This window comes from Chinchilla lanigera, unplaced genomic scaffold (genome assembly GCF_000276665.1).
Source record: "Chinchilla lanigera isolate Chin_1 unplaced genomic scaffold, ChiLan1.0 scaffold00058, whole genome shotgun sequence".
Taxonomy (NCBI): Eukaryota; Metazoa; Chordata; class Mammalia; order Rodentia; family Chinchillidae; genus Chinchilla; species Chinchilla lanigera.
Genome location: NW_004955459.1, coordinates 9,683,021 through 9,695,584, shown reverse-complemented (window position 1 = coordinate 9,695,584; position 12,564 = coordinate 9,683,021). Strand labels below are relative to the sequence as shown.

Sequence of the window (12,564 nt, the reverse complement as noted above, 5' to 3'; positions counted from 1 at the left end):
CTGCATTCTATTTGCTAGTATCTTATTGAGTATCTTTGCATCTATATTCATTAAGGAGATTGGTCTGTAGTTCTCTTTCTTGGTTGGGTCTTTCTCTGGTAAAGCTGCATTTATCTTCTGCATTTCAGTCTTCGTTTCTGTTATTCATCCATGGTGGTGGTGAGAGGTGATACATACTACATTATTTTCCCCTCTTTTTCTATCATCCACGGGAGCTAAAGATGTGTGGTGACAGCGCTCGCCTGCCAGGCACCGTGCACGTTCCATGTGATGAAATAACATCTCCAGTGATGTGTCTCTTTCCATCTGGTGTCATCTGCAACATCACTGGGCCTGGGGCACATGACTTTTTCTAAAGAGCCATAGCCTCAACCCTGGTGTAACTTGTGTATCCTCTTGGCAAAGGCAATCACAGTTTTACCCTAAAACTGTCTAAAATGTTGATCTGTTGTCCTACATAAGGAGTGTTTTGCTAGAAAAGACATCTTTTGTTTTGTATGAAATAATTACTGCATTTCATATCTTTCATAAAATGTGCCAGGTAGGAAAAAGTGCAGTAGTGAATGACTTTTAGGACAAGATAACAGGTGAGCAAAGGGTTGGACTTTTTTGGGGGAGTGCCGGTACCAGGAATTGAACTTAGGACCTTGCACTTCCCAGGGAGGCACTTAAGCTGCTGAGCTATATCCCTGGCCCCAGGTGAGCAAAGGGAAGAAAGCAATATTTATTGAGCATCTAATATATGCTATACACTGTGCTATTAACAGTGACCTGTTACTCATAATAATCTAAAATGGATTTTCCATGATTAGCAGATGGGGAAACTGAGACTTACAGAAAATAACTTGCCCAAAGTCACGCAGCCAAGAAAAAGATACAGAATAAAATATACTTTTTACAACTGTAGTATTACATTGTATTTTGGGGACATTGCTGTATGGCAAACATAATTATCCCCATTTTGCAGATATTGCACACAAAAAAGGCTGATCTGCCAAAAACTATCATTTTGCGGTTTGTAAACTGAAAATCATTTTAAGTCATCTCACCATCAGACTTCATATTATAGTGCCCGGTATGTTCGTGCATGCCTATAATCCTAGCACTTGGGAGGCTAAGGCAATAAGATCACTGTGAGTTAGCAATACCCTGTCTAAAAAAAGGAATTCATATAATGTGTAAATGATTGATGCTATATTTCTCAGGGTAACTTAGAAATATATAATGGAATTGTTTTGTTCAAGTTTTTAGAAAGTTTTTTTTCATGTTTCTTAAAGCAAAGTGGAGAAACAAAGTTGAAATTGGTTTGGGAATATTTGGAAAGACTCAGCATTTCTTTGCTGGGTATATCACAAGGCCTTCTGCTTTGAGCTTTCAGGCTTCTGCCCGCCCTGGAAACCTGTCTCCTGTTGTTTTCATATTTACTTTCCCTTCCAGGACTAGCTCGTTTCTTCTCACTGTGTATATCTGAGACATTCTTGACCATTTAGGTGGTAGAGGGTTGCCCTTTTTTACCCAGCTATCTTATTTTTAACAAAGCAAACTTTGGAGAAAGGACAGCTCTTTAACAAAGGGTATTCCTGAAAACTGGATATCCATATATCCAGACTGAAGATTGGAGCTAGATCCGTATCTCTCACACTGTACAAAATTTAGTTCAAAATGGGTAAAAGATCTGTGTATCAGACCTGAAACTTTTAAAGTTTTGAAATTCCTAAAAGACAACATAGGACAGAGTCATAGGCCAGGCAAAATCTTCTTGAGGAAATGTAATACTACAGTTGTAAAAAGTATATTTTATTCTGTGAGTGGATTTAGCTCAATGGCATAGTACTTGCACCTGCAAGGTCTTGAGTTTGATTCCTAATATGAAAAAAAAAACCTTCTGGAGTCGGACTTCAATAGCAGAGGAAATAATAGCAATAAGTAAATAGGACTACATCAAACTAAATGCAGAAAAACAACAGCATGAAGAGAGTCTGCAAAATAGGAGAAAATTTTGCTAACCACACTGTTTTTTTTTTGAGACAGGGTCTCACTATGTAGTGCAGGCAGGCCTTAAGTCACAGTGATCCCTCTGCCTCAGCTTCCCAAGTATTGGGATTACAGGCATGTGCCACCGTGCCCAGCCAGAATATCTAAAGAAATGAAAAACTCATTGCCAAAGAGAAAAACAGCCCAATCAATAAATGGGCAAATGAATCAGCTAGATGTGGCAATATACACTTGTAGTCCCAGCACTCTGGGAAGCTGAGATGGGAGGATCCCAAGTTTGAGCCTGTTTGGGCAATTTAGTGACTTAGCAAGACCTTGGCTCAAGATTTAAAAAGTACTGCGGATGTAGCTCAGTACAGAGCTAAGTTCAGTCCCCTGTACCACCACCAAAAAACCCAAGAAATACAATTAGCTAATATGGATGTGGAAAAATTTTCAACGGCTTTGGCCATTGGAAATTCAGTTCAAATCAGAACTATATTGAGATCCCATCTCACTCATCGGAATGGCTGTCATCAGGAATACAAATAATGCTGGCAACAATGAAGGAAGAAATGAACTCTTCTGCACTGTTCATAGGAATGTTTAGTATACTGTATTTCTTCAAAAATAAGACCTAACCCGAAAATAAGCCCTAACATGTTTTTTCAGAATGCTTGTAATAGACGCCCTACTTGTCAGCCAGACAGATGTATTTAGTGTGACTTTTGCAACACATGATAGACAGATACTAAGCGGCCACCGTTAGTTGAGTGGTAAATGCCTATATAAACAAATGAACTCGGGACTTACTACCATAGCCAGAATACAGACACAGCACCCAAGTAATGTGCATACTTAATAATGGACAGGATTGTGTCTAATATGAATGTTCGTAATTCAGTACATTGTGTGCTGTGACAAACACATTCAATGCACTCGTGTGAAATATTTTCTGCATTTTGGCGCCTACAGGTTTTCGTTGCTTTCGAGTGAACCATCATTTTCTTTTTTTTCTTCTTTTATGTTTTGTTTCTGAGACACTTTGAGACAAGTCTTGCTCTGTAGTCCAGGCTGGTCTTCAACTCACTTAATTTAATGGAAACTTTGTGAAGGATAGCCTGCAAGAGGTCACGACTTGGGTGAAAAATTCATTGGATGAAATCGCAGACCTCTGTGTTGCCAATGCTTTGCAAGCAGGCTACATGGACAAGAAGTGCACATTTAAAGACAGTGACCTTGGTGAACATGAGAGATTGAGAACAATCCAGGAAATGGATTCCCAAGAAATCCAGGCCAGAATCCGGGTTTGGAGAGTTACAGTGATGTTCCAGGAGATGACATGGCTGTGTTTGAATAAATGTAGATATTTGTACATGAGTAAATGTAGATTATTGCACTTGAAAAATAAGACATTCCCTGAAAATAAGTCCCATTACGTCTTTTGAAGCAAAATTATTATAGGTCCGGTTTTATTTTGGGGGAAATACAGTAGCTATTATGACAATCAATATGAAGTTTCCTTAAAAAACTAAAGCTACCATTTGACTCAGCTAAACCATTCCGTGGTATATTCCTAAAATAATTATGAAGTCAGCATACTATAAAAATGTACTGCATGGGGCTGGAGGTACAGCTCAGCAGCATCACACCTGCCTGCCAAGCACAAGATCATGAGTTTGATTCCTAGTACAAAAAAAAAAAAAAACAACTCCATGTCCTTTTTTTTTTTATTTTAAAGAGAAAAAGAAATAAAAACAGATACAAAATTTCAAAACAAGATGATAGAAAATTAACAATGGTTAATACATTGCATATTGTCATCTTCAAAGTAGTTGCTCAGATTACACGATATAAGCATGCAAAATTGATCACACAATAAAAGCACATTCTCAGTGAACTAAAAGAAACTAGTAAAACTCAGCTAATTTGTGTGTATGTATACATATATATATTATATTTATATATATATATATATATATATATACACATTTTTTTTTTTCCTTTTTTGGCCTTTCCCTCATCCCAGTTCTTTCCTTTTGGGCAGTTTCTTTCCCTTTCACAGTATTACAGATTTTGAATCTTATTTACTCTTTCAGTTTCTTACACTAGGGAAACAAAACAATGTTTACACTTGCGAGTCTGATTTATTTCACTTATGAGTATGGTCTCTCGTGTCCATTTACTTATAAATGCCTTGAGTTTATCCTTCCTCATAGCTAAGTAATACTCCATTATATAAAAATAGCCCTCCTTTTTTATCCATTCCTCAGTTGATGGGCATTTAGGTTGTTTCCAAAATTTAGCTATTACAAATTGTGCGGCTATAAACGTGAGTGTACAGATATCACTGTGGCATGATGTTTTTAATTCTTCTGGGAAACTACCCAGAAGGGGAATAGCAGAGTTGAATGGGACCTCTAATCCTAGTTTTTTGAGGAATCTCAACACTGATTTCCATAGTGATTGTACCAGTCTGCACCCCCACCAACAGTGGAGAAGGGTTCATTTTTCCCCACAGGCCCACCAGTGTTTGTTATTGATTTGTTGATGATAGCCATTCTTTCTGGGGTGAGATGGAATCTCAGTGTTGTTTTAATTTGCATTTCTCAAATGACCAATGATCAACATTTTTTCATGTATTTATTTGCCATTTGTATTTCTTTTATCTAAGAAGTGTGTATTCATCTCAGATGCCCATTTTTGGATTGGGTCTTTGAATGTGGGGGGCCTGATTTTTTTTTAATTCTTTATGTGTTCTTGATAGAAGTCCTTTGTCTGAGGGACACTTGGTTAAAATTTTTTCCCAATTTTCAGGTTTTTTTTTTTACTCTGTTGGTGATTTCTTTTAATGTGCAAAAACTTTTCAATAAGATGAGATCCTAGTTGAAGCCCAGCACTTCTTACATGTATTCCCAGTGCCTAGCAAATGGTGAAACATGGATATAGGTTAGGTTGCTTATATTATGCATATCAGTGTCCTAAGAATATATATATATGAATGATATTCATATACATCTTTTTTAAGGTAATATATAGAGATCCTACACTAGGCACAGTATATAGTCATTCACATCCATTTTTATTGTACTGCAATTCACAGTAGCTAAGCTATGGAAACTGCTAAGGGGCCCATCATCGGATGAACAGATAAAAGAAAATACAATCTGTATACATGGTGGAGTACTATTCAGCCATAAAAAGAACAAAATCATTTCATTTGCAGGAAAATGTGTGGAACTAGAGACAGTCATGTTAAGTGAAATAAGCCAGACTAAGAAAGTCACGTATTGCATGTTTTTTCTCATGGCCTGAAAGTACAAAGGAGGACTGGGGGGAAATCAGTCTTTTAAAAGCAGATATAAGTGGGAGGAAAAGGGAGGGGAGTAATGGGAGGGAAATCAGAATATGAGATATGCAGACACTATGCCAAAAGGAGATGTGCCAGAATATGAGATATGCATATAGTATGCCCACTAATCTGCATAATTAATATGCACTGATTTTTTAAGAAGATTTTTTTAATGTGTAAGATTATGGTATTTAAAATGCATAATTGGGTAATGAAACCATAAGGAAATATGAGGAAGTCATTATTATAAAATCTAGAGTTAGTGGTGTGATAGTCTGTGTTTGGGGTGAGGCCTAAAACTAACCATACTTCCTGGTACTCACACCTGTGTGTAGTCCCCTCCTCTGGAATTTGGGCTGGTTCTGGGAGTGGCTTTAACCAAGAGCATTTGTATGAGCTGTCTGTATCACTGAAAGCTCCAAAAGAGATGCTATCACTGTCACAAAGTAATGCTATGCCTCTCCAGTCCTAAGCTTTAAGAAGTCCTAACAGATTCGAGTAGCTTTGGCATTCTTGCAGACCCTGACACACTGTTTTGTAGATACTATTTAGAAAGGCCAACTGGAAAGAAAGCCTCCTTGGTTAAGCCATCAGCTGATCCACCAACTGAATGTGGCCACAGAAATGACCACCAGCAAAACTAAGTAGAACCACCCAGCTGGACCCAGTTCAGAAAGCAGAACTCTGAGCAAGTAAATGCATTACAAAAGCCAGTATTTTAAAGTAGTTTGTTGGGCAATAACAGTCAAGTGGCTCTGGGCACTGAGCCCAGGGTCGTCCTTCACACTGAGCTACATCCCCAGTCCTTTTTAATTTTTTGAGACAGGGTCTCACTACGTTACCCATATGGGTTTGAATTTGCAATCCTCCTGCGTCATCTTCCAGAGCGCTAGGATTACAAGCATTGGGCAGCATGCCTAGCTGTGGTTTGGGGTTTTGGGGTTTTTTTTTCCTTTTTTGCACTACTGAGGTTGGAACCCAGGAGTAGCCTACTACTGAGCTACACTCGTAGCCCTTCTTAGCTTTTATTTGGAGACAGGGTCTTTCTAAATTGCCTGTCCACATGGAGCTCAAACTTATGGTCCTCCTGCCTCAGCCTCCCTCAGAGCTTAGATTACAGATGTGTGCCATTGTACCTGGCATTCTGTTTCTTGACTTAGATGATGGCTGTATGTTCTCTGGAGAACAGTTGTAAGTCAGATTCATTCACAATCCAACAAAGTGAGTTTTACACAATATACCTGTGAAAGTTTGTAACTCAAATGTTCATAAATCAGGGGCTTGCTATATTTGCCTTATAGTAAACTGCTAAGCTATGCATCTGTTTTGTATGTTTTTCTGAATATTTTCTCTTCAAATAAAAATCATTTTTAAACTGGTGTAGTGGTCCTTTTTTGTAAGCCCAACACTGGAAGGCTGAGGTAGGAGGAACACTAATCCAAGCCCAACTGATGCAACTTTGTGAGACCTTACCTCAAAATAAAAAATTTAAAAAGTTCTAAGGTTGTAGTTTAGTGTGGAGGCCCTAGATTCAATTCCCAGTACCAACAAATAAACTAAAAAATAAAAAATTAGTTTTTAAAAAGAAAAATTTATTTTCATCAGTAGTTTGATTACAGTGTGCTTTAATGTTATTTCCTTTAATATTTTGTCTTTTTAGAGTTGTTGAGATTCTTAGACCTGTGGGGTTATAGTTTTCATCAAATTTAAAAATTTTTCAGCCACTGTTTCTTCAAATGTTTGTTCCAACCCTCACTTTGGAACTCCTCTTATCCAGGAAGGAGGCTACTTGAGTACCATGGCTCACTGATACTCCTTTCAATTTTTAGATTCTTTTTTTCTCTTCTGGGTTTCTTTTGGGTAGCTTCTCTTGTATGCCTTTGAGTTCAGTATATTTTTCTAATGTCTAATGTATCAGTCCTTTTCACTGTATTTCATTTCAGATAATGATTTGGGTCTTTGTTCTGACTTCCAAGTCTGTGCTTAATCTTTAAAACATGGAAAATATATAAACTTTTAATGCCTTTCTCTGCTAATTCTAACATCTGGATCAATTTTAGTTGATTTTCAAATGATTGCTTATCCTTTATACTATGGGATGTCTTTTTCTTCCTCTTTGCATTCCTGGTCATCTTTGAATGGAGTTGGGCATTTCAAACTTTATGGGGGGGGGTGCTAGGTGTTTTAGTATTCCTCTAAATCTTCTTGAATTTTTTAAAGGAGTAGTTTAGTCACTTAGAAACAATTTGACCCTTTCAAGTCTCACTTTCACGATTTGTTTAAGTGGTCTGTTGTAATGCCCATCTGGGCTACTTGACTGTGGTGGACTAACTAATGTTCAACTTGTAACACCCAGCTGAATCAGTGTGGTGCTGGGTGCAGAAGGCCCACCTGAGTTTTGTTGCCAGCAGCATAAAAGGAGAACTGGAGGTTCTCCTGATGCACTGTTGATTCTCCTGGAGAAGCTTGTCATGTTTGATTTCTTGATATGAACTCAGCTGTTCTCATCATAGGATGAGCTCAGGTCCTCGCTGTCACTGAGGATGCCTGCTGTTTTCTTTGGGGGTGCTCTGGTCTTTACCTTGAGCATCGCTTCCTGGCTCCAGTGCAGATCCCTCAGCCTACTGGCACAGATCCTTCATACCACTGGCACAGACTTTCTAGCTTCCACCACTGACCTTTGGGCTTTCCCAGTGCAGATTCTTGATACAGACTTGCATGAGACATGGTTGTGGACTCATGTTCTCCATTTGGGCTCATGGAGGACATTGCCATGGGCTCTAGGTCTTCAGCTGGACTTGTGCAGGACACTGCTGTGGGATCCAGGCCTTCAGCTGGATTCTTTGAGTCTATAGTGTATGGACAGATCTGCACTTTTCTGCATTTGACCTTCTGGGTAAATATTATAAAATAATCCTATAAATTATGTGTCTTGTATTAAATCTGTGCCCTTGTAAACCCTGATTACAACACTTATTCTCTAGGTAAAACATTGCTGAATACTCAGAGCAATGTGAATTACTTGTTTTCACAGTGTGTAAGTGGGAGCAGGCACTGGTGGCCAGTATGAGTGCCCCCATCCCTCTAATCCATTCAAGTATTTCTTTCCCAGGCCTTGGGATCCCGTGTTTCTTCACCACACAGGCTGCTGTCAGTACTCTGCAGAGAACTTTAACAAGGACCCTGTGCATGCCCCGAGGGCTCTCTGTGCTGCTTTGTCCTCTGGTATTCTGTTCTGAGTTTGCTAGCTGTCCTGGTCTCCCTAGATTCTCAGCCCCATCTTCGCCACTAAGGCAGGCCTTGATGTTCTGCCTCATTTCTCTGCCACTTCACCATAGGCAAAGAGTTTTCTTAAGGCAGTCATTAAAGTTCATCTCGTTTGTATACTGAATCTCAGGATCATTCTTTTATGTTCCTTGATGTGTCTCTTCTCCCCAAGCTTATTTGAGGTGGAAATCTCAACCAGCCCCTTTTGCTCCATCTTGGCTGGAAGAAATCTCCCATAGGGTTTTGAGAAGTGAATAAAGCCTTTTTTTTTTTTTTTCAGTACTGAGGATTGAACCCAGGGCCTTCATTGACCTGTATCCCCAGTCCTATTTTTTTATTTTGAGAACAGTGTCTCTTGAATCACAGAGTTGACCAGGCTAGGCTTGAACTGACCATTCTCCTGCCTTAGTCTCCCAGTGTGCTGGGATTACAGGCATTTACCAACATGCTCACATGCCTATAAAAAAAAGTGTTGATTAAACTCTTTCATGAATGTCCTTTCCTACATTATTTTTTTTGGAATTTTAAATTCTCTTCATGATAAATTTCTTGTTCTAAGTAAATTTTCTGTCACCTTTACAGCTTTCCTCTGAATATTGATTTACTACATAACCCAGACTTACTGGAAACAAGCGTTAGTGATATAATTGAGGCAGCAGACACCACAGAAACATCCTCACCCCTGGATGACATTAACGCAGCCACCAGGCCGCCTGGCTTAGAGGAAGCTGAAGTTGAGTATGGGAGTAAGTACATATTCCATACTACATCAGTGACATTTAACTTTGTTTTCCTTTGAAATGAAATACCTCAATCAGTTCCTCCAAGAATATTCCATGCAGTAGTTGAATTTTTAAATTTAGTTCAGAATATTTATGCTTTCTTGCCTTATTTTGGCATGAAAACATTGAAATATTTAAGGTAATGTAATTAAGGCCATGATGCCATGAAGTTTAAGTATCGTTTATAAATCATTAAGCCTTTATGAGTTTTTATTCTTGGTTGTTACTTCACTTCTCGAGTAAAAATTAAGGAAAGTTTATTTAAGAGAGGAATGAATAAATATTTAGACCTTACATTAGCTCTTGGAAAGCATTTTGTTATTCATAAATATTAATACAGTTACCTAGTCCAATAAAAAGAAATAATATACAATGCTTCTTTCCTTAATTTTTTCAGAGGCTAAAAGGAGAAAGTAAATTGTTCATTAAAAATATCTATATATTTAAGAATTTGGTTTGAGCAGAAAATGTGGACTGTTCTTAAACAGAAATTTTCTTTTGAAGTTTAGTGTAATGAGTATTCTCTGAAAGCAGCTTGCATTGACACCCATAGTGTGTCGGCCAGGGCTGAACTGAATCCTGGATTCCTTCAGGAAGCCTGGTGAGTCAGGGTAGCGTCACCCTGACCAGTGTGCAAGGCAGGTGGAACCCGGGCACCCTCAGGGGGCTTGGTGGCTACTCACCATGCCCGTATTGTGTCTGCTGGGGCTGGGCTGAACACCAGACACCTTTAGCAACCTAGGTGACCCAGTCTGGTGCCTCCACCACTAGTGTGTGAAGCACGGGGAGCTCTGGACAACTTCTGGGGTCTTGGTGGTTGCTGCCAGAACAACTCACACCCACCCTGGGAGCTCAGCTGAAACCTGGACAGAGTCAGCAGCCTCGGGGAGTCCACCCTCACCCCTCCCCTTCCAGTGTGGGAAGCAGGCTCTGTTCTGGGCAATACCTGAAACCTCGGTGAACACGACCTGCATCCTCTCTACTCTTGTGGAAGCTGGGCCGAACCGCAGACAGTCTCAGGAATAATGACAAGCCTCCCCCTCCCTTCCCACAAAAGCCTGGGAGCCAACTGAATGCAAGAAAGTTTGGAAGCATCAGGGACCCTACCTTGCCACCACTCACCAGCACAGGAGCTGCACTGAGCACTGTGGATCTTCAGATTCTTGCTCTGCCACTCACATACAATCAGGAGAGTGAGGCTGCACTCTAGGGAGCCTCTGGATCTTCAGAAATGACAAAACAAAGGAGCAAAATGCAATCCCAGACCTCCACACCACCCAAAACAAGTCCAAGAGACATCAACACAGAAGAGCCTGGAAATCATATACCTAAAATTTCTAAAATGATAGCAACTGAAGTAAAGAAACAACTCCATGAGGCCATAGAAGACATCAGACCAGAAATAATGTCTCAGGTGAAAAAAGAAATGGCAACAATAATGAAAGAAATGTTCAGCATATCCAAAGATGACATGGACAAAAAAATAGAAGAGCATAGACAACTCATGGAAACCTTTAGTGAACAATATAGAAAAGAACTAGAAGGTATGAAACAGTTGCAAACAGATATACAGGAACTTAAAAATTTCATTGAAAGCTAGCAAAACTGTCTGAATGAAGCTGAAGATAGACTTTCAGATGTTGAAGGCAGCATTGCCACTAATGAACGTGAAAGGAGGGATCTCTTACAAACAAGGAACCAGGAAATAAAAATTCAACAACTGCAAGACCAAGCAAAGAAAAACAATGTCAGATTAATAGGTATTAATGAAACAGCAGGTGTCAACACAAATGACACAAAAACACTATTTGCAGAAAAAATAGCAGAAAATTTCCCAGGCATGAAAAAATAATTGGACATACACATAAGTGAAGCATATAGAACTCCAGTTAATCATAACCAAAATAACTCTACACCCAGACATACAGTGATCAAGATCCCAGAAACTTAAAAAAGCTCAGAATATTAAAAGCTGTTAGAGAAAAGAAACAGATCACCTAAAAAGGAAAGCCTATCAGAATCACAGCAGACTTCTCAACACAAACCATCAAGGCAAGAAGAGCTTGGAGTGAAGTATTTCAGGTCCTGAAAGAAAACAACTTCTAACCCAGATTGATGTACCCTGCAAAACTATCTTTCAAATTTAATGAAAAAGTAAAATATTTTCATGATAAAGAACAACTGAAGAAATTCATGAGTGCCAAGCCAATTCTACAAAGAGTACTAAAAGATATTCTAGAAACAAAGAAAAACAGACCACAACTTCAAGAACAACAACAGAAAGGTACCACCAAGCAGAGCAAGCAGTTAAACAGAGGGAAAAAAGGAGGATCCAACAGCAGGAATATATCATGACAAAGATAAGCCAGTACATATCAGTTATAACCATCAATATAAATGATCTCAGTGCACCAACCAAAAGAAGCAGACTAGCAGAGTGGATCAGGAAACAAAATCCAGCTATATGCTGTATACAAGAAACACATTTAACTCAAAAGGAAATTCATAGACTGAAAACTAAAGAATGGAAAACAATACTCCATGCAACAGGAACCCAGAAAAAAGTGGGTGTAGCTGTTCTGTTTGCAGACAATGTGAACTTCAAACCAAGAACAATCAAAAGAGATAAAGAAGGTAACTACATACTTATGAGGGGGAAGCTTCAAGAGGACGAGAACAATCGTAAAAATCTATGCACCAAATATAGGACTACCTGTGGGAAACACAGGATCCTCAGGCCCCTAGGCCCTCCCTTTGTGTGGGCCGGAGCCGCAGGTTACTTGGGGTTGAGATGAGGACTGGAATGCCTGTGCCTCTTGAGGAGAAAATGTTCTCCCCTCGCAAAACCTTGAGAACTTGCTTGGCTAGGCTTTCACAATATGGGAAAGTGGCCAGAGGCCTTGTAGATTAAAATAGAATGTCTCGGCCTTGTAGAAAATAAAATGTCCTGAGCAGTCTTGTGGTGGTGTGACAACTTTCTGCTTCTCGTGCTTTAGAAAAATAAGATAACAACAGACCTTGGGTTATAGAGCACACCTGGAACAGACTGTCAGAAAAACAATTACTTGGCTCGGTATGTACTCATATGTTATCTGAAAAACTACACTTGTATGCTATAAAACTTCTTACAGAATAAACTTCAGTATGCAGTTGCAGTTGCAAACTTGGCTCTTGCTGCTCTGCATCCCC

At 39.2% G+C, this 12,564-nt stretch overlaps 1 protein-coding gene across 2 annotated transcripts in view; it reads left to right on the top strand.

Annotated features, from left to right (window-relative positions):
- Positions 1-12,564, top strand: part of Epb41l5 (erythrocyte membrane protein band 4.1 like 5) — a 141,793-nt gene that overhangs the window by 88,134 nt on the left and 41,095 nt on the right. For both annotated transcript variants that reach the window (XM_005397658.2, XM_005397654.2), the window contains exon 17: positions 9,176-9,339. In XM_005397658.2, coding sequence (XP_005397715.1) covers positions 9,176-9,339 — 164 coding nt within the window. The remainder of the gene's footprint in view (positions 1-9,175; positions 9,340-12,564) is intronic.